The sequence below is a fragment of the Trichomycterus rosablanca genome, chromosome 19 (assembly GCF_030014385.1).
Source record: "Trichomycterus rosablanca isolate fTriRos1 chromosome 19, fTriRos1.hap1, whole genome shotgun sequence".
Taxonomy (NCBI): domain Eukaryota; kingdom Metazoa; phylum Chordata; class Actinopteri; order Siluriformes; family Trichomycteridae; genus Trichomycterus; species Trichomycterus rosablanca.
In genome coordinates, this window is record NC_086006.1 from 1,897,711 (window position 1) to 1,923,311 (window position 25,601).

A 25,601-nucleotide genomic window follows, 5' to 3' on the forward strand; every position below is an offset into this window, starting at 1 on the left:
AAAGGTCCTTCCCTAAACTGTTGCTGCAAAGTTGGAAGCATATCATTTCCTTTATATAACTGATTCAGATAACAGTTGTGGCTGAAACACGTCACTATTTTGTCCATATCCTGCACATTCATTTCATTCGTCATTTCCATTAACTGCTTTATTCTGGTCAGGGTCACAGTGGTCCAGTTCAAGTGGAAACACTGTGTGTGAGGCAGGAACACCCCAGACCAAGTGCCAACCCGTCGCAGGGCTTCGGTTATGCCTCAGACGTAGCCAAACATATCTGTCCGCCAAAAAAGGAAGCTCCGCTCCAACATCAACATCTCGGAGCTCGACTAACATTCACTGCGGATCACGTGGACGGGCGGAAGCAAGGGTTTGTCGGGCCCCTGGCAATGTAAAGTCTCAGCGGTGCTACTGGCCTGTTTGGACCCTTAACAGACACAGATTCCATGCAGGCCACTATGCCAAATTCACCACACCATGTAGTTATGGACCTCATGTTGTGAACAAGGGCAGAACCATGCTGGAAGACGAAAGGGCCATCCCCAAACTGTTGCGCTCAGGTGGCGCAGGGGTCTATTATTCAAACTTTTATATAAGAAACCAACATTATATCCATAATTTTTTATTAGATGACCCGGGCAACACAATCAATGCATCTTAATCTGGTCCCACTGTGACTTACAAGATGTAACTTAAAGCCTCAACAAGGGGGTGCTCGTGTCCTAAGGGGTGCCCTGACCTACAGCAGCTGTAGCCTAGTGGTTAAGGTACTGGACTAGTAATCAAAAGGTTGCCGGTTCAAGTCCCACCACGGCCAGGTTGCCACTGTTGGGCCCCTGAGCAAGGCCCTTAACCTTCAATAGCTTAGACAGTATACTGTCACAGTACTGTAAGTCGATTTGGATAAAAGGCACCCGCTGAATGCCGAAAATGTAAATAAATTTAATTAAAGAAAACGGTGGCAATCTGGTCCCACTGTGGATTACACTGTGTAACGTAAAGCCTCCACAAGGGGGCACTCGTGTACAAGTATTATTATAATTATTATTATTATTGTCTGTGACCCTGAGGGCAGCTGTAGTCTAGTAGTTAAGGTACTTGACTAGTAATCAAAAGGTCACTGGTTTATGCCCCACCACTGCCAGGTTGCCACTGTTGGGCCCTTGAGCAAGGCCCTTAACCTTCAATTGCTTAGACTGTATACTGTCACAGTACTGTAAGTCGCTTTGTAAATGCCAAAAGGGTTAAGGGGCCCAGCACTGGCAACCTAGCAGCACCGGGGCTTGAACTGACAACCTTCTGATTGCTAATGCAGTACGTTAACCCTTGACCTACAACTGCACAGTCCAATTCTGACGAATGGAAAAACTAAAACAAATGAGCATTTATTAGGAGCACTTATGTATTGTGTGTGCTGGCACCCAGCGCCTCACCTCCCACACCCACACCCACTCCCACACCCACACTTAGTGCCTCTTGACGTGCACTTCAGGTCCGAACCCAGAACACTTTCATTAGATTTATTACTCAGATATAAGATTTTTTGACGCAGCTGGAAAATCGAGGCCTTTGAAAACGTTCCGAGCAAACAGAGTCATGAAGCAGCGCGTCATTAATCTTCTCCTCAGCCACGACAGCGGCATCAGACAGCACGCCCGCGAGCGAGGGCGCATTTTCAGTTACGCTTTTACAGCTCAGCGGAGCCTCGACGCTGGTCTTTACCAGAGCTGGAGATTTAGATTGACACGTATAATTATATAAATACAGAAAATGATCCAGCGGCCGAGTCGATGCGACAGAAACGAAGCTGAAAAATATAATAAATAAGAGCTGGAGGGTGAGAATGTGTCACCATTATGCTAAAAAGTTCATTTGTTCGGATGCTCAGTTTGCAAATGATGCCAATCCCACCAAACCCCACCAAAAACGAGATCCAGGGTTCGAACTCTCAGCAGTGCTAAGACCCAGTCGGGCGTCTACATACAGGTTGGTGTGGCTGTCGTGTTACCACACTGCGCTCAGCAATTTCAGGAAAACCTGGACCTGGGTCAGTTACTGGTCAGATGTACTGACCTATTCATTTCAATCCTCTTCATCCCGGATCAAGTCTTCGTGCAAACACGACACCCGATAAGTACAAAACAAACGAGTGAACATGAGACGCAGCTCAGACTCTCGAACCGCAACACACAAGGAAGTTCATCACAGAAAACAAGCAGCGTATCAGATTCATCCGGCCGATAACGCCGGTGATGCAAAAACATGATAAAGGAGGAAAACAGAACCACGATCCTATACACATCCACCCAGCATGCACCTGCAGGGCCTGAGATACGTGGACACCCCTCCTGATCCTCCTGATGAGTGGATTCAGGTGTTTCAGCCACACCCGTTACTAACAGGTGTATAAAATTGATCCTGTAAAATAAATGAGACGCTTTAAACTTTGGAGAGGTCCGTCCAGTGTGGGAATTTGTGCCCATTCAGTCTGAGCCACTGATGCTGGTCACTAAAGTCTCGGATGATGTTCCGGTTCATCCCGGAGCTGTTGAGTGGGGCTAAGGTCAGGACTCTAACCCTAACCCTAGTTTCACTAAATTGAGCTTTTCTTCATGTCTTCATAGAGCTCGCTTTGTGCACAGGAACAGAAAACTGTCGCCACAAACATCCAGGCTCAACATTTAGCACTGGTGTCCACATACTTTTGGCCATACGGTGGGTACTGATGATTCCTAAATCCTTAAATCCACAGCGTGTAGATCCATAATAAACAGTGTAATGATCACATTCAGGGTGGCTCGGTGAGCACTTTCACCTCACAGCAAGAAGGTCCTGGGTTCGATTCCCAGGTGGGGCGGTCCGGGTCCTTTCTGTGTGGAGTTTGCATGTTCTCCCCGTGTCTGTGTGAGTTTCCTCCCACAGTCCTAAGACATGCAGTCATGTGCCCTGTGATGGACTGGCGACCTGTCCGGGGTGTTTCCTACCTTTCGACCAGTGAATCAGCCACACCGCGACCCTGGATAGGATGAAGCGTCCTAAATAAAGTTGAGGACGGAGGCGGTCTGTTCCAAAAAGTGACTTGGTGTGAAACACAGAACACAGACGCGGAACTTAATACATCAGTCCTTCATTTATCCTAAAGTTACATAAACAGCTTTACAGTTGAGGTCCAAAGGTGACACATAAAGGTGTTCAGTGCGTCTGTTCTTGTTCTGTTCCTGAATGACTGGAACACAGGAATTGTTTGCCATCGAGTTTTGCCAAGATCAGGAAGAAAACCCAAACTTTCATCTACAACCGAGCAAAAAACGTGTCTGTATGATCAGAAATAAACTTTGCCATACTGTGTTAGTTACTGCATAAAGCTCTGAGTACAATGATGTCCATCTTAGCAGCAGCAAACCCACATTTCCAGAAATAAGGAACGTTTTATTAATTCTGTAGAATCTTCAACTGAGAAAAGCAGAAAGAAAAGATTTCATGTGTTTTTACTAGGGATGTAACGATACACTCTACCTACGATGCGATACGATTTTTTCCAGATTTTTTAAACAAAATGAAATTGAAGACAAATTATGACAAAGTTTCCTTTTATTATTTCTCTTTAAATAAAATAAAATAAAATCCTGTATTTGTGATTATCTTTTATTTATCTAAATAATGAAAACCCTTTTATTTCTGAGGTAGGTACAAGCTATACAAAACAATGCTGCATATTTCCCTTTTTGTATATAAAAAAAAAAAGAGCACTGATTCAAATCGTGGCACATGTGCACCGGTTTTTAACTCTCTTGTGGTGCATCGTTACATCCCTAGTTTTTACTGATCAACTTTGTTGTATTTCGTGAATACAAATTTGGTATTTAAAGCCTGTAAAAGTTCTACATGTGTTTCTATTTACAAACTACCATGAAATTGATCGGTACAATCGTATTCTATTTTTTTATTATCAGTTACATTAATATTCATTTAATGCAATGCAAACATTACTAAATGCCCCAACTTTTCTGGAAATGGAGTTTGCACTTGCAAATCAGTTAATACCAACTGGTGGAAACTACGTTTCACTTCTATTTTTTAAAAACTCCTAAGAATAAAAATACAAGACATATTTAAATTGTTTATATTGTTTTTTATTAAAACTTTAAAATACATTAAACACACGCATTCTGCATACATCATCATAAACTGAAATAAATTAATTTAGGGTTTCTGAATGAGCCTATGGACAAGGTGTGCTGTGTCATGTTTGGGTATTGATCGCTGCTCTGCTGCCCCCTGCTGGTCAGACATGAAATCAGCACATTTACACGCTAGTGCCTACCAAGCGTTCTTCAACTTTCTTATTATTAAATAAGCTAATTAATGTCGTTAAGGACGACAGACCGAGGGCTTTAGTGACAAAATATGAGAAACATTGATGGAGGCCGAGTCTGTGTCATCCCATGTTTAAAACACATTCTGTGTTTCTTAAGCCTGTAGCCTAGTGGTTAAGGTACTGGACTAGTAATCAGAAGGTTGCCGGTTCAAGCCACACCACTGCCAGGTTTCCCTTGAGCAAGGCCCTTAACTTTCAACTGCTTAGACAGCATCACCGTCACAGTACTGTAAGTCGCCCTAGATAAAAGCAAGCGTCTGCTAAATGCTGTAAATGTTTTAATCCAGTGTGTGTGAAGCGTGGGCCAAATCCCAAATCATTTTTAACCCTCTGAATCTGTGCACTACAGGGTACAACACACCGACTTCCATACAATAAGTCACGCACTATATATTAAATTAAGTAAATAAAAATAGTTTGGGCTGTAAAAAGTGTTTTAGCATGGATGGAAGGGCAAAATTACATCTGTGTTAAAAAGTGTACCCACTGGCGGTCGGGTGGCACCGAGGTACAACATGCTATCGCACACAGCTGACTTGAGCTAGCGAGTCTGTTACCGGCAGGATTGGTTCGTCTTGAGGGTGGGAATATCGGAGGGTGCCTGCACAGAAACAGGGTATAATGGGGACTGTTGCGTGACTATCCGTACACGATACGGATATCCATATGAATCCACCTGGTGCAGGTGAAAAGAAGCGGTCAGCTCTGTGCACGTGTCGGAGGAGGCTTGCGCTGGTTGCGGCTCTTTGCATTACGAATCTGGTCATTGGATACGACTAGATTGCACGGAAAATGAAAGGTGTCCATATACGGGGGATCTTCAAAAAGTTTCTGCACTTTTTAAATTCTATTTATTAAGAACTTCAAAAACAAACTCCATCACGTTTCTACAGTCGCCTTCCGTTCTGGGGCATAACTATGGGGGGGGGGGGGGCATAGTTACGCCCCTGATATATATATATATGAAATTTGTTGAGGGGCCCAACATTTCTTTTGCACTTTGGTTGAGCTTGTAGCCACTGATTTGCTGCTGCTTTCACATCGTCATCACATGAAAATCTTCTTCTCCTTAAAGCTTCTTTGAGCGTCCAACGGTGGAAATCAGACGGCTCTAAATCCGGACTATAAGCGTCTCTCAGTCACGAGTGATTACGACTCCTCCTTCTACTACACCCTCACCGCTTATGACCAAAATATAAGTGAGGAAACTTTTTTAAGATCCCTCCTATTATCAGATACATAAAGACCGTTTATCACTTCATAATCATTCAGTTTTATTTAAAATGAATACTAAGTAAAAGTAAACTCCACAAAACGTACGTATGGCTTGATCCTAAGTGGCACGTTTCTTTAAACTTCATACACCGACCCATCAAATCGAGCTCGCAGAGCACCGAGGTTGCCAGGTTTGAAACACAGAAGCGTTCGTGTACAAGTGCACAATCATGAACCGATATAGAAGCATGAATACTAGGCGTGGCTGACGTCAGCACCATCATTTAAAGACGCACCGGGTCAAAGTTACGAGTTCATTCAGTTTGATTTTAGAAAGATGTGTGGATGTATGTGGACACCCCCTAAATCAATGAGTTCAGGTGTGCTACCCAAACTTCCACCTACACAGACATGGCTGGCTGTGTCTAAGAGAGGGAGGGTTGAAGGGATTCATCATTATAATTACTGCTAGTCTTCAGAACATTTTACTGATACATTACTGATATTACAGCATCAGATCTGTGATCGGGAACCAATCCTGTGTTTATTTTTTCCTGCTTTAATAATCAGAGGTTGTTCAGAAAGTGTTGACATGATAGTGCCATGTTTTTGTGACTCTCCTTCAGCATCAATTTCTTTCCATTTTTATCTAAAATTCAAAACCCGGCCACTCCACAGTTTGTTGATTTTCTGAGAACTATGCTAACAAAACTCGTACAGGAAACAAACTAGTATTTAATTTTGTTTGTACATTTTAATACATTGTTTTTATTTGTTTGCTGCATTTAACATGGGGGGGGGGGGGGGGGGGGGGGGGGGGCATTATATATGCGCCACATTTAGTCCCCCGACATGTTAAATTCAACCAATATGCAGTCAAATTGAACCTGTTTAAATGTGCAGCAGCTTATCATGCAGAACAGATGAGATCTGAACAGGGAGATCTGCACAAACTTTAGCATAAAAATATACATATAATCTGTGTGTAAGGTGTGTGTGTGTGGTGCGTGTGTGAGCTTCCTCTAGGTAGTCAGGTGGGTGAATAAAGGATAGGCTCTGGATCCACTGTGACACCAGCCAGGATTTAGTGGTTATTGAAGATAAAGAATGATGATTGTAACCGGCGTCTCTGCAGTAAAAGTAAACGTTTGTGGAGGCCAGGCGGTCACACACTTCGCAGCACGTACGTGTGACGTAGCAGCGGTTTGGACTGCAGATGGTCGGTTCGAACCCAAAAAACAAGAGTCGCTCACGAACCGCCACACAATCAATCAAGCGGCGATCGGACACATAAAACACAGACGCGCGGTCAAAACTTCACGAGCGCCGAATACCACCCGTCATACAGCAATAAAAAAATCACATTATTCATTAACGTCTTTAAAAACGGATCTACACGCATCCTTCTTAAATTAGCATTCACACGTCGTTCCTCACGCCGGTACAATCGCAACAGGTCAGCGTGGCACAGCGGGCAAGGTGTGCCCGCTCTCGTGATCCTCCCGCATCCTGAAAGGGTGAAGCCAAGGCCACAGGTTCGTTCCTGATGAACGACCAACGTCGTGTCTAAGACTGTCAGAAGGGGTGCGGTCCGTACGTCGGCTGGAGGAGAGAAGAGGAGAGAGATGAGAAGAGGAGAGGAGACAACAAAAGAGAAGAGACGAGAGAGAAGAAACAAGAGAAGAAAGAAAATAAGAGAAGAGAAGGGAACGGAGAAGAGGAGAGAGAACAGAAGAAAAAAGAGAAGGTAGGAGAGAAAAGAAGAAAGAAAAGAGAAAGAGAGAGAACAAAAGAAGGCAAAAGGGAGAAGAGAAGAAAACATAAGAGAAGAAGAGAAGAGAAAAAAGAGGGTAGAAGAGAAAAGAGAACACAAGAGAAGAGAGGAGAGAGATGAGAAGAGAGAAGAAAGAAGAGAAAAGAAGAGAAAGGAGAAGAGAAGAAAAGAGAAGAAAAGAGAGAAGGGAGGAGAGAAAAGAAGACAGGAGATAAGAGAAGGAGAAAAAGAGAGAAAAGAGCAGAGGAAAGAGATAAGAGAAGAGAAAATAAGAAAGAAGAGGAGAGAACAGAAAAGAGAAGAGGAAATAGAAGAGAGAGAAGGAGAAATGAGAAGAGATGATAGGAGAAGAGAAAGGAGAAAAAAGAGAAGGAAAAACACAGAGAGATGAGAGAAAAGAAAAGAACAGAAAAGAAGAGAAAAAGAGGAGAAGAAGAGAACTTAATCCACATAAATAAGACAATGCTTTTGTCATGCATTACTATTTGTCTCCCAATCTAGTCATATCCAATTCCCTAGCTGAATCTCCTCTGCTGAATCTCCCCAAGCCTGACAGAGGAGGGCCGTACCTAACCAACGCCTCCTAGAAAACATGTAGTAGCCAACCGCTTCTTTTCACCCACACGATGCAAATTCACAGAGGGACCAGTAGCAGGTACAGAGAGTCACGCACTGATCTCCGTTATCCCCCGTCTCAGTGCAGCGCCATCGATCGGCCAGCAGAGGCCGCAACTGCAGCAGTAATTACAATGAGGAATCGCTTCGGTCCACCCTCCCTCAGACACAGATAATCATGTCTGTGTAGGTGGAAGTTGGAGTAGCGTACTCAGTGATTGGGGGTGTCCACTTACTTTTGATCCTATAGTGCACCTTTCTGAAATCCTGGACATCAGGACTCGCAAGTTTGAATCTCAGCTCAGCTACCAGCCGGCCGGGCACCCACACAGAAGTCGATTGACTCGTCCGAGGGAGGGAGGGCCGTATGGGTTCCTAATGACTGCTAAAATTACAACCTCTGCTGGCTGATTGATGGTGCTGCGCCTGGGACGAGGGATAATATGGATCTCTGTGCGCGATACGGATCTCCATATGAACTTGAATTGTGCAGGTGAAAAGAAGTGGTCCATCCTGTTAGTCACGGCCCTCCTTGGTGACGAATGGAGAATTGGGGAATTGGATACGACTAGCATAAAATGCACAAAAAGAAAATCATCTCACCTGATTGTACGTAACTACAGACGAGTCGCTTTGCCGATTGTCCGTGGCGACGTCTGCAGAGCCGTTCGACAGGCCGGTCTGTTCGGTGTTATGGATCTGCTTGTTCTTCTGCGGTGAGGCGAAGGGGTTGTAGTTTTCAGTCACGCGGTGAGGCTGCGTGTTAAATTCGGCCTGGAAGGAGGAGAGCTGCTGCGTCACGCCCAGGAGACCCCCGACCTCCACGCTCAAAATCACCCAGATCACATCTAACACCGGGGGGACAGGAGAGAGGAAGATGTCCGGTAGTTAGAAGAGCAGATCGTTATTTGTGTGGTATATTGGCAAAAAAAGAATGGCACTTACCCCCGTAGAAGAGTCCGGTGGCTGTGCACATCCTCCACTGACCCTGGTACATGCCTGGAGCCAGAGGACTCCGCATCTCCACGCTCACATCGTGCATCTCCTGAGGTTCAAGCGCTCGCACCATCACGAAGTTCACGTGGCCAAACTGGTCTCCACCGATGTACTTCAGACACACACCTGGTGGCCAGGATTCTGTACCTGCAGAACCACCCAAGAGTATCATTCATTTTAACGTGTCTCTTATAATCGTAGGTATTTATGGTGGTTGAGAATGATACCTGTGTTCTGTATCCTCCAGGTCTTGATGAAGGGGGTATCTGGTGGAATCGACTCCCCTTCTCCTATAGTGACGTCTTTCACAAAAGACATGGACGGCGCCGTGATGTTGGGGCTTTCGAAGTCGTAATAAGCTCCGATTGCAGCCTGTAGATTCCTACACGAGAAAGAATTGTGATTTGAATGTCACACTGTGCCACGTCAGCTGAATTTTGGATGTAATGCATCATGAAAGCACTTCCGAATAAAGAAAATAATCTCTTTACTTTTTAAGACATTTGGGTATAAACAACTCATGTTTTCCTTTTGTCGCACAGGTAAACAGGCTCAGGGTTCATCCAGTGATCACACTATCATCAGTACATCAGGAGTTTAACCCTGATTGAGCCCTGGCTACGTATTTTCAACTATTCCTGCAATCTAAGCATCAGTAAAATTATTCCTTAAGTGTTTAATAAACTGGCTACATTGACACGCAGCCTAATAAACCATTAATAAATGACCACTGAGGTGCGTAACTCTTTTAAATAATCATTTTAATCAAGGGGGAACACACCATGTAAACCTCTGTATCTGATTATGTTCTTACTGTGGCCTGCTGTGCATGCTTGTTTATTTACAGTTTTGGAGTGGTGCAAGAGTGGTGCATTTGTAAACTTTACATGTCAGAGAACAAACAAGCTCTGACCAACCGAGACATGGACCACACAAGACGAAGGAAAAGGAGTCCTGTGGTGTCTGGTATCAGCAACTATAGCAAGTATGATGTAGGCTTTATTAAAATGCTCTTTTTCATAATATATGTTTTAAGATCAAAGTGCGCATATGAGACGAATCTGCATTTGTGTGGAATAACCATCAGATCCAGTTATTTTCAGTGTATAAAGGTTAAAAACAACCCCATTATTTTACATGAGCCTAAAATATCTGCAGTTCCACGGAACCATGGACGCATTAACAGGTTCCCCAAACATCCTTATGGTAACAAATACCTTGAAACTCAACTTCTTTTAAACTCAATGCCACTCCTGGAACCAAATGACGTTGAGTTTCAAGGTACCACTGTATATGAATCTATAATTTAGAAAATGTATCTATTTTATATATTTATCTATTATTTAGGAAACTAAATTTCAAAAGTCTGATGTTACAGTTACAAGTGTTCCACATGTTATTATGAATTTATCATAAATATTTACAGCTTCATACCTTAAAGAACTGTCATTTAATACATTTAACTGACTTTAATGTAAATGTCCAGTGATCTTTAATCTTATTTAAATTAAAACCAATAAATGTCTTATAATTTATAAAAGGAAATCGAGTAGGTGTATAATTTAAATGCAATATATATTAACATGTATAACAATTTGGAGCACTGATGTTTATAAAACTAATATATATATATATATATATATATATATATATATATATATATATATATATATATATATATATATATATATAAACAGAACAAAAACAGTATAAATATTGTTAAATAGATAAAATACTCTGATTATATTAGCATTAGCAGCTAGCTTAGCGACCTGAAATGAGCTACTTGTGGCTAACGGCTAACAACTTTTGCGATTTGTTTTTTTACACTCTCTGTTCCTTTGCTTGCTTTAAAATAGTTAGACACTCTTGTGACTAACAATATTATTTTAAATAACTAACATTTAACGCTAACTGAACTGGTTTAGCTAGTTAGCTGACCAGACTGGTTTTACTAGCTGATGCTAACGGTTCACTCACCAGTTGGTCATGTCCAAGAAGAAAGCACATCCAGCAGGGTTGAGCTGGAAGCCCAGCAGTCTCTGGAACTCTGTTATTAGTGTATCTTTATCGGTTGTGCCCATACAGCTGAATTTCTGCATAAGCTCCAGGTCGACGTCTGTCTCCATAGCCTCCATCTCATCGGACACACTGCAGCCTCCTGTACAAATTTAGTCCGAGGCTTTCGGCCTAGCCAGACGTAATAAACAAGCCAACAGAGTTAAAGGCGCATGCGCGTGTGGGGAGCGTAAAAATAACACAGGTCACGTGATCGTAGGTAAACATACAGGGGGGCGAAAATCCAGGAGCACCAGTGCAACACTCTAGCGTTCAGTTACTGCACCAGTTACTGCCTGGTTTAAATGTGTAACACTCCAGCGTTCAGACTGGAACCAGTTACTGCCTGGTTTTAATGTGTAACACTCCAGCGTTCAGACTGGAACCAGTTACTGCCTGGTTTTAATGTGTAACACTCCAGCGTTCAGACTGGAACCAGTTACTGCCTGGTTTTAATGTGTAACACTCCAGCGTTCAGACTGGAACCAGTTACTGCCTGGTTTTAATGTGTAACACTCCAGCGCTCAGACTGGAACCAGTTACAGTCCAGGTACTGCACCAGTTACTGCCTGGTTTTAATGTGTAACACTCCAGTGCTCAGACTGGAACCAGTTACTGCCTGGTTTTAATGTGTAACACTCCAGCGCTCAGACTGGAACCAGTTACAGTCCAGGTGCTGCACCAGTTACTGCCTGGTTTTAATGTGTAACACTCCAGCGCTCAGACTGGAACCAGTTACTGCCTGGTTTTAATGTGTAACACTCCAGCGTTCAGACTGGAACCAGTTACTGCCTGGTTTTAATGTGTAACACTCCAGCGTTCAGACTGGAACCAGTTACTGCCTGGTTTTAATGTGTAACACTCCAGCGCTCAGACTGGAACCAGTTACAGTCCAGGTACTGCACCAGTTACTGCCTGGTTTTAATGTGTAACACTCCAGTGCTCAGACTGGAACCAGTTACAGTCCAGGTACTGCACCAGTTACTGCCTGGTTTTAATGTGTAACACTCCAGCGCTCAGACTGGAACCAGTTACAGTCCAGGTGCTGCACCAGTTACTGCCTGGTTTTAATGTGTAACACTCCAGCGCTCAGACTGGAACCAGTTACAGTCCAGGTGCTGCACCAGTTACTGCCTGGTTTTAATGTGTAACACTCCAGCGCTCAGACTGGAACCAGTTACAGTCCAGGTGCTGCACCAGTTACTGCCTGGTTTTAATGTGTAACTGCAGAACTACAACAAGCTGTAAAATGTTTCAATTCCACTTCAACGTGTAATAATGATCAGCTAAAATGAATAATGAATGAATGTTTTACATGAATAAATGAATTAAAAAATAAATACAAGTTTTGACTGAGTGAAGGAATATGAAGGAATGTTTGGAATGAATGGACGAATTATTAAATGAATAAAGGTAATGGAGTAAATGTTTTGAATGAATGAATAAATAAATGAATAAATAAATGTTTTGAATAAATTCTTTTTGAATGAATTTATAAATAAATGTTTTGAACGGTTGAATGTTTTGAATTGTGCTTCGACTCCGATCCGTGGAGTGTCAGTGTTGTTGAGGACTGAGTTTTGGGCGGCAGGTTGAGGAAGAGTTGCTGCAGTTCCCGGACTAAGGGTGAGAGAGAGAGAGAGAGAGAAAGAGAGAGAGAGAGAGAGAGAGAGAGATATTTAGGGTAACGTGGCCTTATGAGAGAGAATACAGCCACTGACTGATTGACTCTACATGAAGCGGCTCTGTGTTTATTTCCACTGATTATAAAAGTCTCCGTTTCTCTCTCTTCTCTACCGACGGTCATCAGCTCGCCATGGCGGACGTGGATCAGGGATCAGCCGCGCCGGTGTTGGACACCGATAACGGCACCGACACGACCAACGGTACCGCGGCCCGGTTCGTGGCTACAGCCGAGGGAACAGCGCTGGCGTACGGGAGCCTGGTGCTCATGGCCCTGCTGCCGATCTTCTTCGGAGCCATAAGATCCGTCAGCAGCTCCAAAAGCAAGGTGGAGTAGATTCTAGTTCTGGATCGGTCCTGGTTCTGGGTTTCACATCTGTTCCACACTGCAGGCCATGCTTTATTTATTTTAATCTCACAGCTCAATTATTCTATATCTTTACAAAACAACATTATTCTGTTTATTGGTATTTAATGATTTATTGTTTGTACAGAATAGCATCGACACGTTTTAGACTCTTGGCTGCATCTTCTACACATGTGCTTCACCAGCTTCATATTCTGCTTATTTGCAAAAATAAAACACATATAAATATTGAATAATAATAAAAAACTAAACCTGCAGTGTTTAACATCATTACATTTGTGTAATTCATGCCAGCTTGTTGCTTCACTTCTCTCAGAGCTATTTCACCAGATGGCAGGACTGGTGCCACCCTTTCCATCCACCTACACCGGCTGGAGACAAGTCCTCAGACACTTTTATTTTTGTTATTTAATATACTTCCAGTGCATATATCCAAAACCCAGTTTGACTGATGTGCACGGTACCACAAATGACTGATTACTGTTACAGCTTTGAGACTTCTTAGTGGATGGAGCTTTGGGCTATAATCAGCCCATACAGCCACTATTGGACCCTTGAGCAAGGCCATTTTTGGAACAGTGTGGTACAAATTTGGCCCATTTGTTTTGACAAATTGACTGATTTCCTAAGGTTACAAGGGTCCCTCAGTTAAAACAGATTTATTAATTTTAAAAGCCTCAGTACACTTTAAGTGGAATATAATTGGGCAGGTTCACTAGGCCATGCATCACTTTCACTTCTTGTTGTTTTTATACATTATTTTGGGTATATGTTAGTTTCTTGATCAATTAGATTGGCTTGTGATAAGACCTGGTATAATCACTCCATTCATGTTTCCTTCACTGATGTGTTGTGTGATACCTCAGTGTGTAGAAAAGCCGCCCCTCTATAATGATGCTCCCACCATCATACTTCACTGAGAGTTTGCTGGTTTGCGCAGCCCTTCTTTTCTGACTACCATTCTGGTGCAAATTTAAGAGGTGCACGTCTGTCCTTTTTAATTAAAGAAGCTTTGCATGACCCGGGGGAGTAAAGCTGATTGTGGTGCAGTTCCCGGTGTAACTGCTGTTCCTGCTCCTTTCAGTTTGCCCTGCAGATCTTTTTGAGTGAATGTTGACTTTGCTCCTGTTTTCCTGATTATTAGACTGAGAGCACATTGTAGACCTGTCCGGGGATAACTTGTGGTTCTATAAACTCTCTAACCTGTTATCATAAAAAAATTTAAGGTAGCTTTTTATTTAATACGTTTTTACTTGTAGCATTACTATTTTTTTCGTGCACCTACATATTTACATTTTAATGAAGTTTTTAAATTTTCTTTATGCTTATAAATATATACTCCTTATTTATATTTCTAAGCACAATGTCAAAATTCATGTCGTGTGTATTTTTTTTAAGTTTAAATAATGCACTAAAAGAATTTCCAGTATCACAAACAAAAATAGTCGACCCCCCTTTTCAAAACTACTTTCAAAAATACTTGTAATTTTAGGGTGGGACAAATACAATAAATTCAGCCATTAAAATAATACATAAACAATAATACCATGTTTAATTGATGTTTAAAGTTTACACACACTGTATTGATGCACAGATATAATCCAGGAGCCACCCAAAACAGCTCTGCCATTAATTAGTAGCTGGTGCAACACAGATGACGCAGTCGAGCGAGCTTAACTCGGGCTTAAAGGCTCCCGTGCAGGAAAGAAGCTCCAGTTCAAAATCTCATCAAAGCTCGACTGAAGCTCATATGAACAAAGTAAAAGCAGGGGCTTCTGTTTTAATCCATGGTGATTTATTACTTGCTTGATTGTGAACTTCCATTAATTTGAAAGAAATTTGGTAGTTTAAATTTGTTGAACTTGGACCTGGAGATTCTCATCTGAAACCAGTCGCAGTATTGACCTGTGAAGAGCCGGCGCTTCACTGTAATACACTGATGCAACATGTTCTGCAACTGTTGGCTTTAAATCGTATAGACTCACCAGTTTAAATGTCGTTCTGCTGTGGTTTTGACTATTTATCAGGGCTATGTTAGCTTAGCTTGCTACTAGGCTAGGCTAACTGAGCTAGCTACTTGAACAGGTGAGAGTTTGCCAACAGAATTCCAAAGCAAACGTTTTTGTCCATGTAGGACACAATTAAATTTCGTTTAAACCTGAGGGTCACATGTCAGATTTAGCTAAATGCTAAGCTAAATAAACACAATAGCAAACCATTTCTGGCTAAAAATGTCCAGTTTGGAATGTGATGGGGGGGTTTATAATCAAGCTTGCTGTGTAGCACCGCTATCACCACCTCCCTTCATATCCAAAGATACGTCTTATTATTATTATTATTATTAATTTTCCTTTCTTCCTTTACCAGAACTCCTCAGACATGCCGGAGACCATCACCAGCAGAGATGCCGCCCGTTTTCCCATCATTGCCAGCTTCACCCTGTTTGGTCTTTATATTTTCTTCAAGGTGAGATGAAACTTTTCCTCGTTTTTAATGAAGAATCTGCATTTTTATTCAAACCAGCGCGACTTTAAATGCAGTAATAATAAAATCTTCACACTAATATTGAAATGTTGAAATTAGTGATGGGACTTGATTAAAAATTTTAATCGAGTTAATTACAGGGTCTGTAATTAATTAATCACAACTAATTACAAAAATTATTTTGCTACTAAAATTTTGAATGAATACACGTATATTCTTAACAACAAACATGTTTATTGCTTTTTGAAATGTTTTTTTTTATTATTGTTATTAAACCAACAGATGTGTTGGTGCTATTATAGTTATTCAGATTTCAAGTATTTCAGGAACCCCTGATTGTTTAACTTATTTGAAAAATAAATAAATAAATGTAAACAGCACATTAGACAATAATCATAGCACCATTTCTTGTACAGAACTGTAAAAATTAAAAATAAATAAAACAACTATACAATATTGCAACTCGTGAGAGTTTAACATCTGGTGTAAACAAAAATTAAAGTGCCATTTCTAAAGTAACAACAGAATTATGGCAAAACTACATATTGCATTTAAGAGCATAGAATTTAACACAACATTCAACCTGCAATATTTTTGTACAACCAAAACATATAACACTGAGGCTACTTTTTCTCCTTGAGCCAGTTACTGAGACAAACGAGCCTGTTCACATTTTCAGAGCTTAAGGCTGCTCTTTTCTTCTGGATGATGTTCCCAGCAAGTGAGAACACCCTCTCACATGGGACAGAAGTGGCAGGGCTTGCTAGGTACTTTCTAGCCAGAGTGGAGAGCTGTGGATGTGCCCCTGCATGTGCTGACCACCATTGTAGTGGGCAGTCTGTCTCACTGATTGTCTGTTCTGCTTTATAGAGGCTCAAGGCATTAGACCCTACATCATCAGAGTCAGAGTCAGAAGAAAAGCACAAGAGGCCTTTCTTTTTTGGTGGCTCATCTGTGGGCTCAGAGGTAGCTTTTTTAGATCCATCTTGAAGGAGTTCTTCAAGCTTTTTCCACACGGCTTCTCGCTCTTCTCTTGGAAGACACTAAGTCCTTAAAGCGAGGGTCAAGCACTGTAGCCATTTTGAGCCAATCATAATTAAGTGCAGCTTTCCGCTCTGACAAGTCCTTCATGAAGGCAGTCTTGATGATTCTCAGCACTGCAGTGACACTGACATGGTGGTGGTGTGTTAGTGTGTGTTGTGCTGGTATGAGTGGATCAGACACAGCAGCGCTGCTGGAGTTTTTAAATATCGTGTCCGCTCACTGTCCACTCTATTAGACACGCCTACTTAGTCGGTCCACCTTGTAGATGTAAAGTCAGAGACGATCGCTCATCTATTGCTGCTGTTTGAGTCGGTCATCTTCTAGACCTTCATCAGTGGTCACAGGATGCTGCCCACGGGGCGCTGTTGGCTGGATATTTTTGGTTGGTGGACTATTCTCAGTCCAGAAGTGACCGTGAGGTGTTTAAAAACTGATAAAATGGACAGTGAGTGTAGAAACAAGGAGGTGGTTTTAATGTTATGGCTGATCGGTGACAAATTAAACGTGAACATCTGCACTGTCTGTATGTAGAGAAAATCCTCTAGTATGTTTGAAGTGCTGAATTATAAGCAGGATCAGCCTCACTAACCCGTTTTCCTCTGGTTTAATCATTCTATTTCAGGTTTTCTCTCAGGAGTACATCAACCTGCTGTTATCGGCGTACTTCTTTGTGCTGGGGATTTTGGCGCTGTCGCACACGATGAGGTGAGCGCACGCCTACGAACCATACGGCCGCCGTGATTCTAATGCAGTCCACAGCCTGACGTTACTGCCCGTTGCTAACTGGTCTTGTTTGTTTGTTTGTTTCGTGCCAGTCCCTTCATGAACAGGTATTTGCCCGCCAGTCTTCCTAACAAGCAGTTCCAGCTTCTCTTCACACAGGGAGCAGGAGAGAATAAAGAAGGTGAGGACTGTGCCATGAGTTTAACCATTTAAAATGTGAATAAGGAGCCCAGTGGTTTTCACACCAGGTGATTCATAACATAATAAACACAAGTGCTTAACCAACGTGCTAAAACAAACTTTTCTTCCTACAGAAATCATCAACTATGAGTTTGACACGAGGGACCTGGTGTGTCTGTGTATCAGCAGTGTAGTGGGCATTTGGTACGTCACTAAAAAGGTACACCCCCCTTCTGTGTATTTCTCTTTTATACTTAAAAAAAAAAAGGTGTCCACACGGGTCCTGCAGGGTTAGATTCGGTTATGATGGGGACAGTAAAGCAATTTTAAAGACTGTTCTGTCCTGCTGTACCATCATTGTTTATTTAGTCACAGTTTTCTCTTTATTATACCCCCCTTCCCCAAACCTGTCTCTTAATCATACCCCACCTTCCCCAGAATTTTATGTCAATTATACCCCCCCTTCTCCAAAACCTTTTTTTAACATACCCCCTTCCCCAAAATTTTCTCTTAATCTAGTCATATTCAGTTACCAGGTATGTATTTCACCTGTATGGTTGGGCACTGATGTTGTTCATGTTTATCCCAGAGCTGTTGAGTGGGGCTGAGGTCAGGACTGTGTCCGGTCCAGGCCACTATAGTTTTGTCTTTGTAGAGCTTGCTCATGCTGGAACAGGAAGGGGCCTTCCCTAAAGTGTTGTGGTGTAATAGGTGTGTGTGTGTGTGTGTGCGTGCGTGTGTCTGTGTGTGTGTGCGCCTGTGTGTGTGCGCCTGTGTGTGTGCGCCTGTGTGTGTGCGTGTGCGCCTGTGTGTGTGTGTGTGTGTGTGCGCCTGTGAATCAGGCCACTGAATCAGACCTGACCAGGACAAATAGGTGGTAAAACAGACATTGAATGAATGATTACTCACTGCTTCTACATTATACAATGTTTTACAGAACTTAGTACCAGAAAATGTCTGCAGTTATGGATCTTTTTCCTCCTAAGTTACTTGAGTACTGGTGCCCATCCTTAACATTTACACTCCTTGTTTTGCTGAAAACGTACAGACCCAATTATCCATTCCAGACTGACACACCAACACTTAATACCAGGAGAAGAGTCCAGACACCCGTCACTGTAAAACATCCTGAATGAACGTTCAGAGTACAACAGAGAAAGACAAACTACACACGCCCAAAACATCAAAATAAACTCTTACACAAGATAATACAGAAATAATCCTCAAATCCCTTAATAACATAATACTATATATATATATATATACACACACACATACACCTAGCAGGCATAACATTATCAGCACTGACAGATGAAGTGAATAACACTGATCATCTCATCACGGCACCTGTTAGTGGGGGGGGATATATTATCTCCAAAATTGCAGGTGTTCCCGGTCTGCAGTGGTCAGTATCTATCAAGAGTGGTTCATGGAAGGAACAGTGGGAAACCGGCGACAGGGTCATGGGTGGACAAGGCTTATTGATACACGTGGGGAGCGAAGGCTGGCCCGTGTGGTTCGATCTAACAGACGAACTATTGTATAATAAATTGCTGAAGAAGTTCATGCTGGCTCTGATAGAAAGGTGTCAGAATACACAGAGCATCACGTTTGTTTTAAAGTCTTGATGACTTTAGTCCCTAAAACAAAGTTATTACTGTTTTTTGTTTATTTTGCTGCTGCGTACATTTAGCTCTTAAATCAGAACATCGCTGCTGGTTGCTGATGGTTCTGTTTGCTTGATTGGCAGCACTGGGTGGCAAATAATCTCTTTGGCCTGGCGTTCGCCCTGAACGGAGTGGAACTGCTCCATCTGAACAACGTCAGCACGGGCTGCATCCTGCTGGGAGGCCTGTTTGTGTACGATGTCTTCTGGGTGAGTCCTTTTTTCAACTCGTATGTATTCGAAGTCGCTCTATTTTAATATTGTTTGTTTTTGAATTGGGACGTCCAGCAAGCTCATGGTCAGGTGTCCAGATACTTTTGGAAATATAGACCGGACTTAACCCAGAGTCTGCTTTTACCTCCAGGTCTTTGGTACCAATGTCATGGTGACTGTAGCCAAGTCATTTGAGGCTCCCATCAAGTGTGAGTAAAGCATTATTCATCTACCAGTGGATGCCATCGTCCAGCTCCTCCGTATATAACCAAACCGTCTCTTTCTGCTTTGTCTTACTGCTCTTGTAGTGGTGTTCCCTCAGGATCTGCTGGAAAGGGGGCTGGGTGCCAGTAACTTTGCCATGCTGGGGCTCGGGGACATCGTCATTCCAGGTACTTTATCGTATAGCTAAATTAAAAGCGCGTACGCCAAATACTTTGATTGGGTTCAGGTATTTTTCTCCCAGTTTATCGTAGCCAGTTACTCCGACCCCTTCCTATTCGCCCATGATGCCAGTTCTGCGCATGGAGAGTCGCGCTCTGATCTCTACGTTCCTCCACTTCTGTACAGTTCATATGTGGATCAGCTTTGTGTACAGAGAGACACACCCTGATCTCCATTATCCCTCGACTCTGTGCAGGCGCCATCCATCAGCCAGCAGAGGTCGTAATTGCATTAGTTATGAGGAACACCCTCCGGCACCCCCCTTGAACAACAGCCGATCTTTGTTTGTGAAGGTGCCCAGCCTGCCTAGGCTCTGGTGTGCTAGTGTGTGTTTTACCGCTGTGCCACCTGAGCGCCAGGGTGCCATAACTTATCTAAACCCACCTGAGAAAAGACTTTTGTGGTCAGACAAAACAAAGATGAAGATGATGGTTTTTAGCAACTGGGACCAAAGGAACAGAGGGAAAAGGATGGGAGAGATGAGGCATTCAGACCCAACAACTTTGTACCTGCTGTGAAGTATGGTGGTGGTCGCATGATGCTGTGGCCAGAAGCTTAATGGCTATTAGGGAAAAACATTTGTATTTTCTTACTATTATGACAAGTATGTCACTGTCCAGGGTGTATTCCTGCCATGTGACCATGTCAGGCGTCACTGGATACACCGCAGCCCTGATCAGGGTAAAACAAAAAACAGATACTGTGTTTGAATCTGGTTCTATCCGACATGAATAATCGAGTACCGCTGGGTTCTTACAGCTCAGGTTCTACATCAGTGTGCTAACTCTGTAACTCTTTCAGGTATCTTCATCGCCCTGCTGCTCCGGTTTGACGTCAGGTAAAGCCTCTCAGATCCTCTCAGTACCGACGTTTACGTCTCTGAATTCTGCTGTAGTTCGTTTCTCACCGTCTGTTTTTTATTCGCTCTCAGCCTGAAGAAGAACACGAGGACGTATTTCTACACCAGCTTCCTGGCCTACATCTTCGGCCTCGGTCTGACCATCTTCGTCATGCACACGTTCAAACATGCTCAGGTGAGACACAGAGAGAAAAGCAATAAAATGTAGCACACGGAGTAGATTTACCGTTTGCTTGCTTATGAGACGGATGTGTTTGAATTCCCAGCCTGCTTTGCTGTACCTGGTCCCGGCCTGCGTGGGCTTCCCGGTGGTGGTGGCTCTGCTGAAAGGAGAACTGACGGAGCTGTTCAGGTAACACGTCTGGAAGATTTATCACCTGATGTTAAGAATTTTGGTTTGGTGTCACTTTTACCGCCTCGTATCAAACAGTTTGTCTCATTGGAGGAGCTTTGAAAAGGTCAGCGGCAACCTGGGTTCAAATCTCCATTACCCCCTGTCTCACTGTACAAGTGCCAGCAGAGGTCATAATGCAGCACTTTTGATTTGCAGCCCTCCCTCCCTCAGGCGAGCCAGATGTTGTCCATGTAGGCGCCCAGCCTGCCGGTCACAGAGTATGCTCTGGCGGGCTAGAAAACAGTTTGGAGGAAGGATCTTTCCTGTTCCAGTATGTCAGGTCCATAAAATATGACTTAAAGGAACTCCAGTGCCTAACCTCAAATGCTTTTTTTACTAAAGGTGCCTAAAAGAGTGAAGGCTGTTAGAGCTGCAAGGAGTGTCCAGCTGTGTGTGAAAGCCCATGGTTTTAAAATGGGACGTGGTCATATACTTTTGGCCTTTTCTTCTACTTTAAAAATCAATTTTAGAACTGTTCTTCTTTTATTCTGTCCTCTCTCTCACCCTGTATTATTTGTTGTGACCCTCTGTCCCCTCGTCCCTCGCTCTGTCCCTCCGTCTGTCCCTCTTTTCCCCCCCGACGACGTGTGTGTGTAGCTATGAGTCGGCGGCTGAAGTGTTGCCCCACACCCCGCGCCTCACCCGATTCCCCACCGTCTCCGGCTCTCCCGCCAGCCTGGCCAGTTCCATGCAGGGCCCGTTACGCTCCTCCCCGCGCCGCCGCCATCGCCACGGCAATTCCGTCTTGTAGCGGCCGGTCGACTCCTCGCCTCCCCGTCTGCTCTCGCCCGAGCAGGTACTCTTCGCCCTTCTGCTGCCCCGTACGTGCCCGGTTCTGCCTCCAGACATCCCCGCTGCGTTCACCCTGCCACGCTTTTACACTCGAGCCGCGCTCCTCCAAAAATCACGATGGGTTCACTGAGGCTGGTCATACCAGATCACCCCCACAAGATCTACCTAATCTGTTCAGATCCCAAATCCTGTCTACAAGACATGGAATCCCTTAATAGATTGTTCACCACTCTGTTGGACCCCTGAGCAAGGCCTTCAATCCTCAGTTGCTTGAGTTGCTCAGCGGTTACTGGACTAGTAATCAGAAGGTTGCCGGTTCAAGCCCCACTGTCACTGTTGGGGCCCTGAGCAAGGCCCTTAATCCTCACTTGCTTGAGTTGTATTCTGTCCAGGGCAGCGGTAGCTCAGTGCTTAAGGTACTGGACTAGTGACTAGTTAAGGTTGCTGGTTCAAGCCCCATCGCCGACAAGTTGTCACTGTTGGGCCCTTGAGCAAGGCCCTTAATCCTCAGTTGCTTGAGTTGCTCAGCGGTTAAGGTACTGGATTAGTATTCATAAGGTTGCCGGTTTAAGTTTCACCGCCAAAGTTGTCACTGTTGGGCCCCTGAGTAAGGCCCTTAATCCTTAATTGAACATGTATTTAGTTTAGGGCAGTGGTAGCTGAGCAGTTAAAGTACTGGACTAGTAATCAAAAGGTTGCCAGTTCAAGCCCCACCATCGTCAAGTTGATTAAGGGCCCAAGCAGTCCTGTCTAGAGCAGCGGTAGCTCAGCAGTTAGGTTACTAGACTAGTAATCAGAAGGTTGCCTGTTCAAGCTCAAGCCTCACCATCGCCAAGGTGTCACTGTTGGGCCCCTGAGTGAGGCCTCAATCGCTTGAATTGTATATGTACATTTGCTAAATGCTGCTAATGTAAATACCAACCAATCGTCTGCTGGATGCCAAAAGCAACTGTGTGGTACTACGCCACGATATGCCACATAGCTGCATGTTTAGCATGTTCTCATCTTCTAATGGATCATTAGTTACATATACTTTATGGCCAAAAGTATGTGGACAGACTGAGCATTTCAAACATAGAACAGCTATGCTGTCAACCGGACGGGCACTCGGCTGCTCTCATCGCTCCTCATCTTTCAGCTTCATGCTCGATCGTTTGTTTTTTCTGCCCCGCCCTGCCCTCATCTCGCTGTCGTTTCTCCCCACAGGTACGAGGAGTCGTCACCCGAGGACGAGGCGAAAGAAGAGACCACAGAGTCCGATAAAGACAAATAATCTGTAGAGGATCACGAGCTCCTCGTCACGCCCCCTCATTCATCATCGCGTTTCCAGTGGCGGGCCATTCTCAGCCGGATGTGTTCTGTTACTGGTTATATAGCGATGATTGGGGTGGGGGTGGGAGGTTTTTTTGTCCCCCTGTAGTTTCTAAACGTTTTGTAAAACAAGATGTACAACAGCTTCCTCTGTGCCAGTGTAAACCTGATCTGTTCTCTCATCGCGTTTGTTTGTGTATCGTGTTTAGTTTGTTGCCTATTTTTATTTTAGTAAATTGTTCTCTTTACAGGCATTAAATTAAAAAAACTGGCAAGGGTGCCTAATTTAATAGGAAGATACTATCCAAAAACATTATATGTAAGGCATTCGGTGGGCAGATCAGAGCTCAGCGCCGGTATGAATGCCGATTCCTCATAACTGCTGCAATTACGACCTCTGCTGGCTGATCGATGGTGCTGCACAGAGATGGGGGATCATGGGGATTTGTGCGTGCGCAATACCCGTACCATGCAGGTGAAAAGAAGCGATGTGTTAGTTACGCCCCTCCTCAGTCAGGAGTGGAGGTCTGCAGCAGTAGAGGAGGCAGAATGCGATCGGGTAATTGGATACGACTAGATTTGGGGGAAATGCATTAGAAATGATATTTAATCATCAAAAATTTTATGATTGCATTTTTAGTTTTAGCTTTAAGTCTATTGTTGCTACCAAATAAGAAATCCTTGACCAGTTACTGTCTGAAAATGTATTTATTACTGCAACTGTTTTGTTTTACTTGTGACTTATTTACCCAAACATACTTTGTTTGAGGAAGTCCAGATATAATTTGGGAGCCACCAAAAGCGGGCGTGCTTCGAGATTAAAATCACCCTTTGAAGCCCATGTTCTTTTTGGTGGCTCTTTGACTACATCTGACCATCCGTACAAGTCCGCACACAGTGTACTAAGATAATTTGAGGTTTCTTCTCATCCTTGGCGAGAGACCGCTGTTCCGTGTGGTTTTTCATGGGCGCGGTCTAACTGTCCCCGTTTACATGGAAACAGAGAAGTCGCACGTTAAAACATCACTGTCCGTATCAACAAATTAATAATCAGACCTGCTGTGTGTATATTTTTGATCCTAAGGTTTTAAATAAACCCACATTAATTGTATGAATCATCAATCACATCAGTTCAGTCACAGATAAAGAACAGCTGCTGAAATCGATCATTTAAGTGCCATGAAATACGTGCAGCTTTGTTTCGTCAACGTTTGCTTTTACCCGACTCAGTTTCACACTCTTAGCTGTGTGGAGTTTGGCATGTTTTTTGGGTCCAGTTTAGTTTTCTTTAGCTGTTCTGTTTTCCTCCCACCTTCCAAAAACATGAAATGCTTTTGATGTGCAGCGGTTCATCTTTGTCCTTCCAAATTTGCAAAATGCTAACCAGGAGGCTACAAGCTTTTATTACTAGTTAGCAATATTATCCTCGAAGCTCAAGTGTAAAACAAGAAGAAGCAAAGTTCAGTTCCTAGATGCGATTTGGTTTAAATAGGTTAAAAAGATGAATTTCTTTCTCATTAAATTAAGATGTTTAAAATCATTGATTGTAATCTGGGGAGTTCCATGGAGATACCTAGTGTGACTTTTCAACTAATGTCAGATAAGCAGAGACCAAATCTGCATTCATCAGTAGTGAGATATTTTACATTTCTGACCCTTCAAAACAAGACCTCACCAAAAGAAAGTGGAGGTCAACCCTGAGGTGTTTAAGAGAGTAGTTTGTGTTTAACGTTTGGAAAGTGGACACATATTGACTGACCCAGCACAGATCACGTCCATGTCTATAAATATGATCAGATCTTTTCATGTATGTTCTTCTTTCTCCTGATTGTGCCAGTGCAAGCTTGAGCTTCTTTATGGAGCATTTGTCTCTTTTTTTATTCACAAGTAAATAAATTGTGGTTTATACCACTCTAGAGAAGCATATACCAAGTGTTTGCCTTTTCTTTTACACCCCAAAAAGAAAATAGTGATTTATAACCCTATGTATTTAGTTTTAAATTAAGTATTTATCAGTTGAATGATGTACTGTGGTGGTATTTGAGTAGCTGTTATTAAATTATTTGACCCCTATGAAACACAGCTGATCTTAAAACCTGCTGCTAGTCTGTAGGACATCAAGTTGGGTTACAACATGATTAAAATCAAATTAAAGTGTATTCGTCACATACACATAGTCATACACAGTACAACTGGCATTACAAATGGCAATTTAAATCAAAATAACAAGCTTCAGCTGTGATGTGTTATATAAACGTCATCCAGAGATTCAAGGGCAGCTGTAGCCTAGCGGTTAAGGTACTGAACTAGTAATCAGAAGGTTGCTGGTTCAAACACCACCACTGGCAGGTTGCCACTGTTGGGACCTTGAGCAAGGTCCTTAACCCCCAAGTCACTTTGGATAAAAG

General features: G+C 43.1%; 2 protein-coding genes across 4 annotated transcripts; one reads left to right on the forward strand and one right to left on the reverse strand.

The window, feature by feature from the left end:
* Positions 1-6,319: 6,319 nt before the first annotated feature.
* Positions 6,320-11,201, reverse strand: LOC134333700 (protein ILRUN-like). The gene is made up of 5 exons (XM_063015826.1): positions 10,956-11,201; positions 9,203-9,357; positions 8,925-9,122; positions 8,583-8,827; positions 6,320-7,192 (listed from the first exon to the last, which is right to left on the reverse strand). Exons 1-5 carry the CDS (start codon positions 11,111-11,113, stop codon positions 7,166-7,168), a joined length of 783 nt encoding a protein of 260 aa, XP_062871896.1. The 5' UTR covers positions 11,114-11,201; the 3' UTR covers positions 6,320-7,165.
* hm13 (histocompatibility (minor) 13) lies at positions 9,334-25,119 on the forward strand. 3 transcript variants are annotated; one of them, XM_063015823.1, is made up of 15 exons: positions 9,334-9,418; positions 9,518-9,967; positions 12,625-12,717; positions 12,844-13,044; positions 15,451-15,549; positions 17,234-17,316; positions 17,427-17,515; positions 17,649-17,734; positions 19,265-19,390; positions 19,545-19,602; positions 19,702-19,785; positions 20,639-20,675; positions 20,769-20,871; positions 20,963-21,048; positions 23,089-25,119. In XM_063015823.1, exons 4-15 carry the CDS (start codon positions 12,850-12,852, stop codon positions 23,153-23,155), a joined length of 1,113 nt encoding a protein of 370 aa, XP_062871893.1. In that variant the 5' UTR covers positions 9,334-9,418; positions 9,518-9,967; positions 12,625-12,717; positions 12,844-12,849; the 3' UTR covers positions 23,156-25,119. The 3 variants fall into 3 exon arrangements, with proteins under 3 accessions (XP_062871893.1, XP_062871894.1, XP_062871895.1); XM_063015824.1 differs by lacking the exon at positions 12,625-12,717 and having other exon boundaries at positions 9,518-9,960; XM_063015825.1 differs by lacking the exons at positions 9,334-9,418; positions 12,625-12,717; positions 12,844-13,044 and having other exon boundaries at positions 9,718-9,960.
* Positions 25,120-25,601: the final 482 nt, after the last annotated feature.

Excerpts from the sequence above, each read along its gene's own strand:
- LOC134333700 (XM_063015826.1), bottom strand. The coding sequence starts at position 11,113 with ATGGAGGCTATGGAGACAGACGTCGACCTGGAGCTTATGCAGAAATTC. Across the intron at positions 9,123-9,202 it reads CTGGAGGATACAGAACACAG|GTACAGAATCCTGGCCACCA; the intron begins GTATCATTCTCA and ends GTGGTTCTGCAG. Across the intron at positions 8,828-8,924 it reads CACCGGACTCTTCTACGGGG|ATGTGATCTGGGTGATTTTG; the intron begins GTAAGTGCCATT and ends CCCCGGTGTTAG.
- hm13 (XM_063015823.1), top strand. The coding sequence starts at position 12,850 with ATGGCGGACGTGGATCAGGGATCAGCCGCGCCGGTGTTGGACACCGAT. Across the intron at positions 17,317-17,426 it reads GCGCTGTCGCACACGATGAG|TCCCTTCATGAACAGGTATT; the intron begins GTGAGCGCACGC and ends GTTTCGTGCCAG. Across the intron at positions 19,603-19,701 it reads ATTTGAGGCTCCCATCAAGT|TGGTGTTCCCTCAGGATCTG; the intron begins GTGAGTAAAGCA and ends CTGCTCTTGTAG.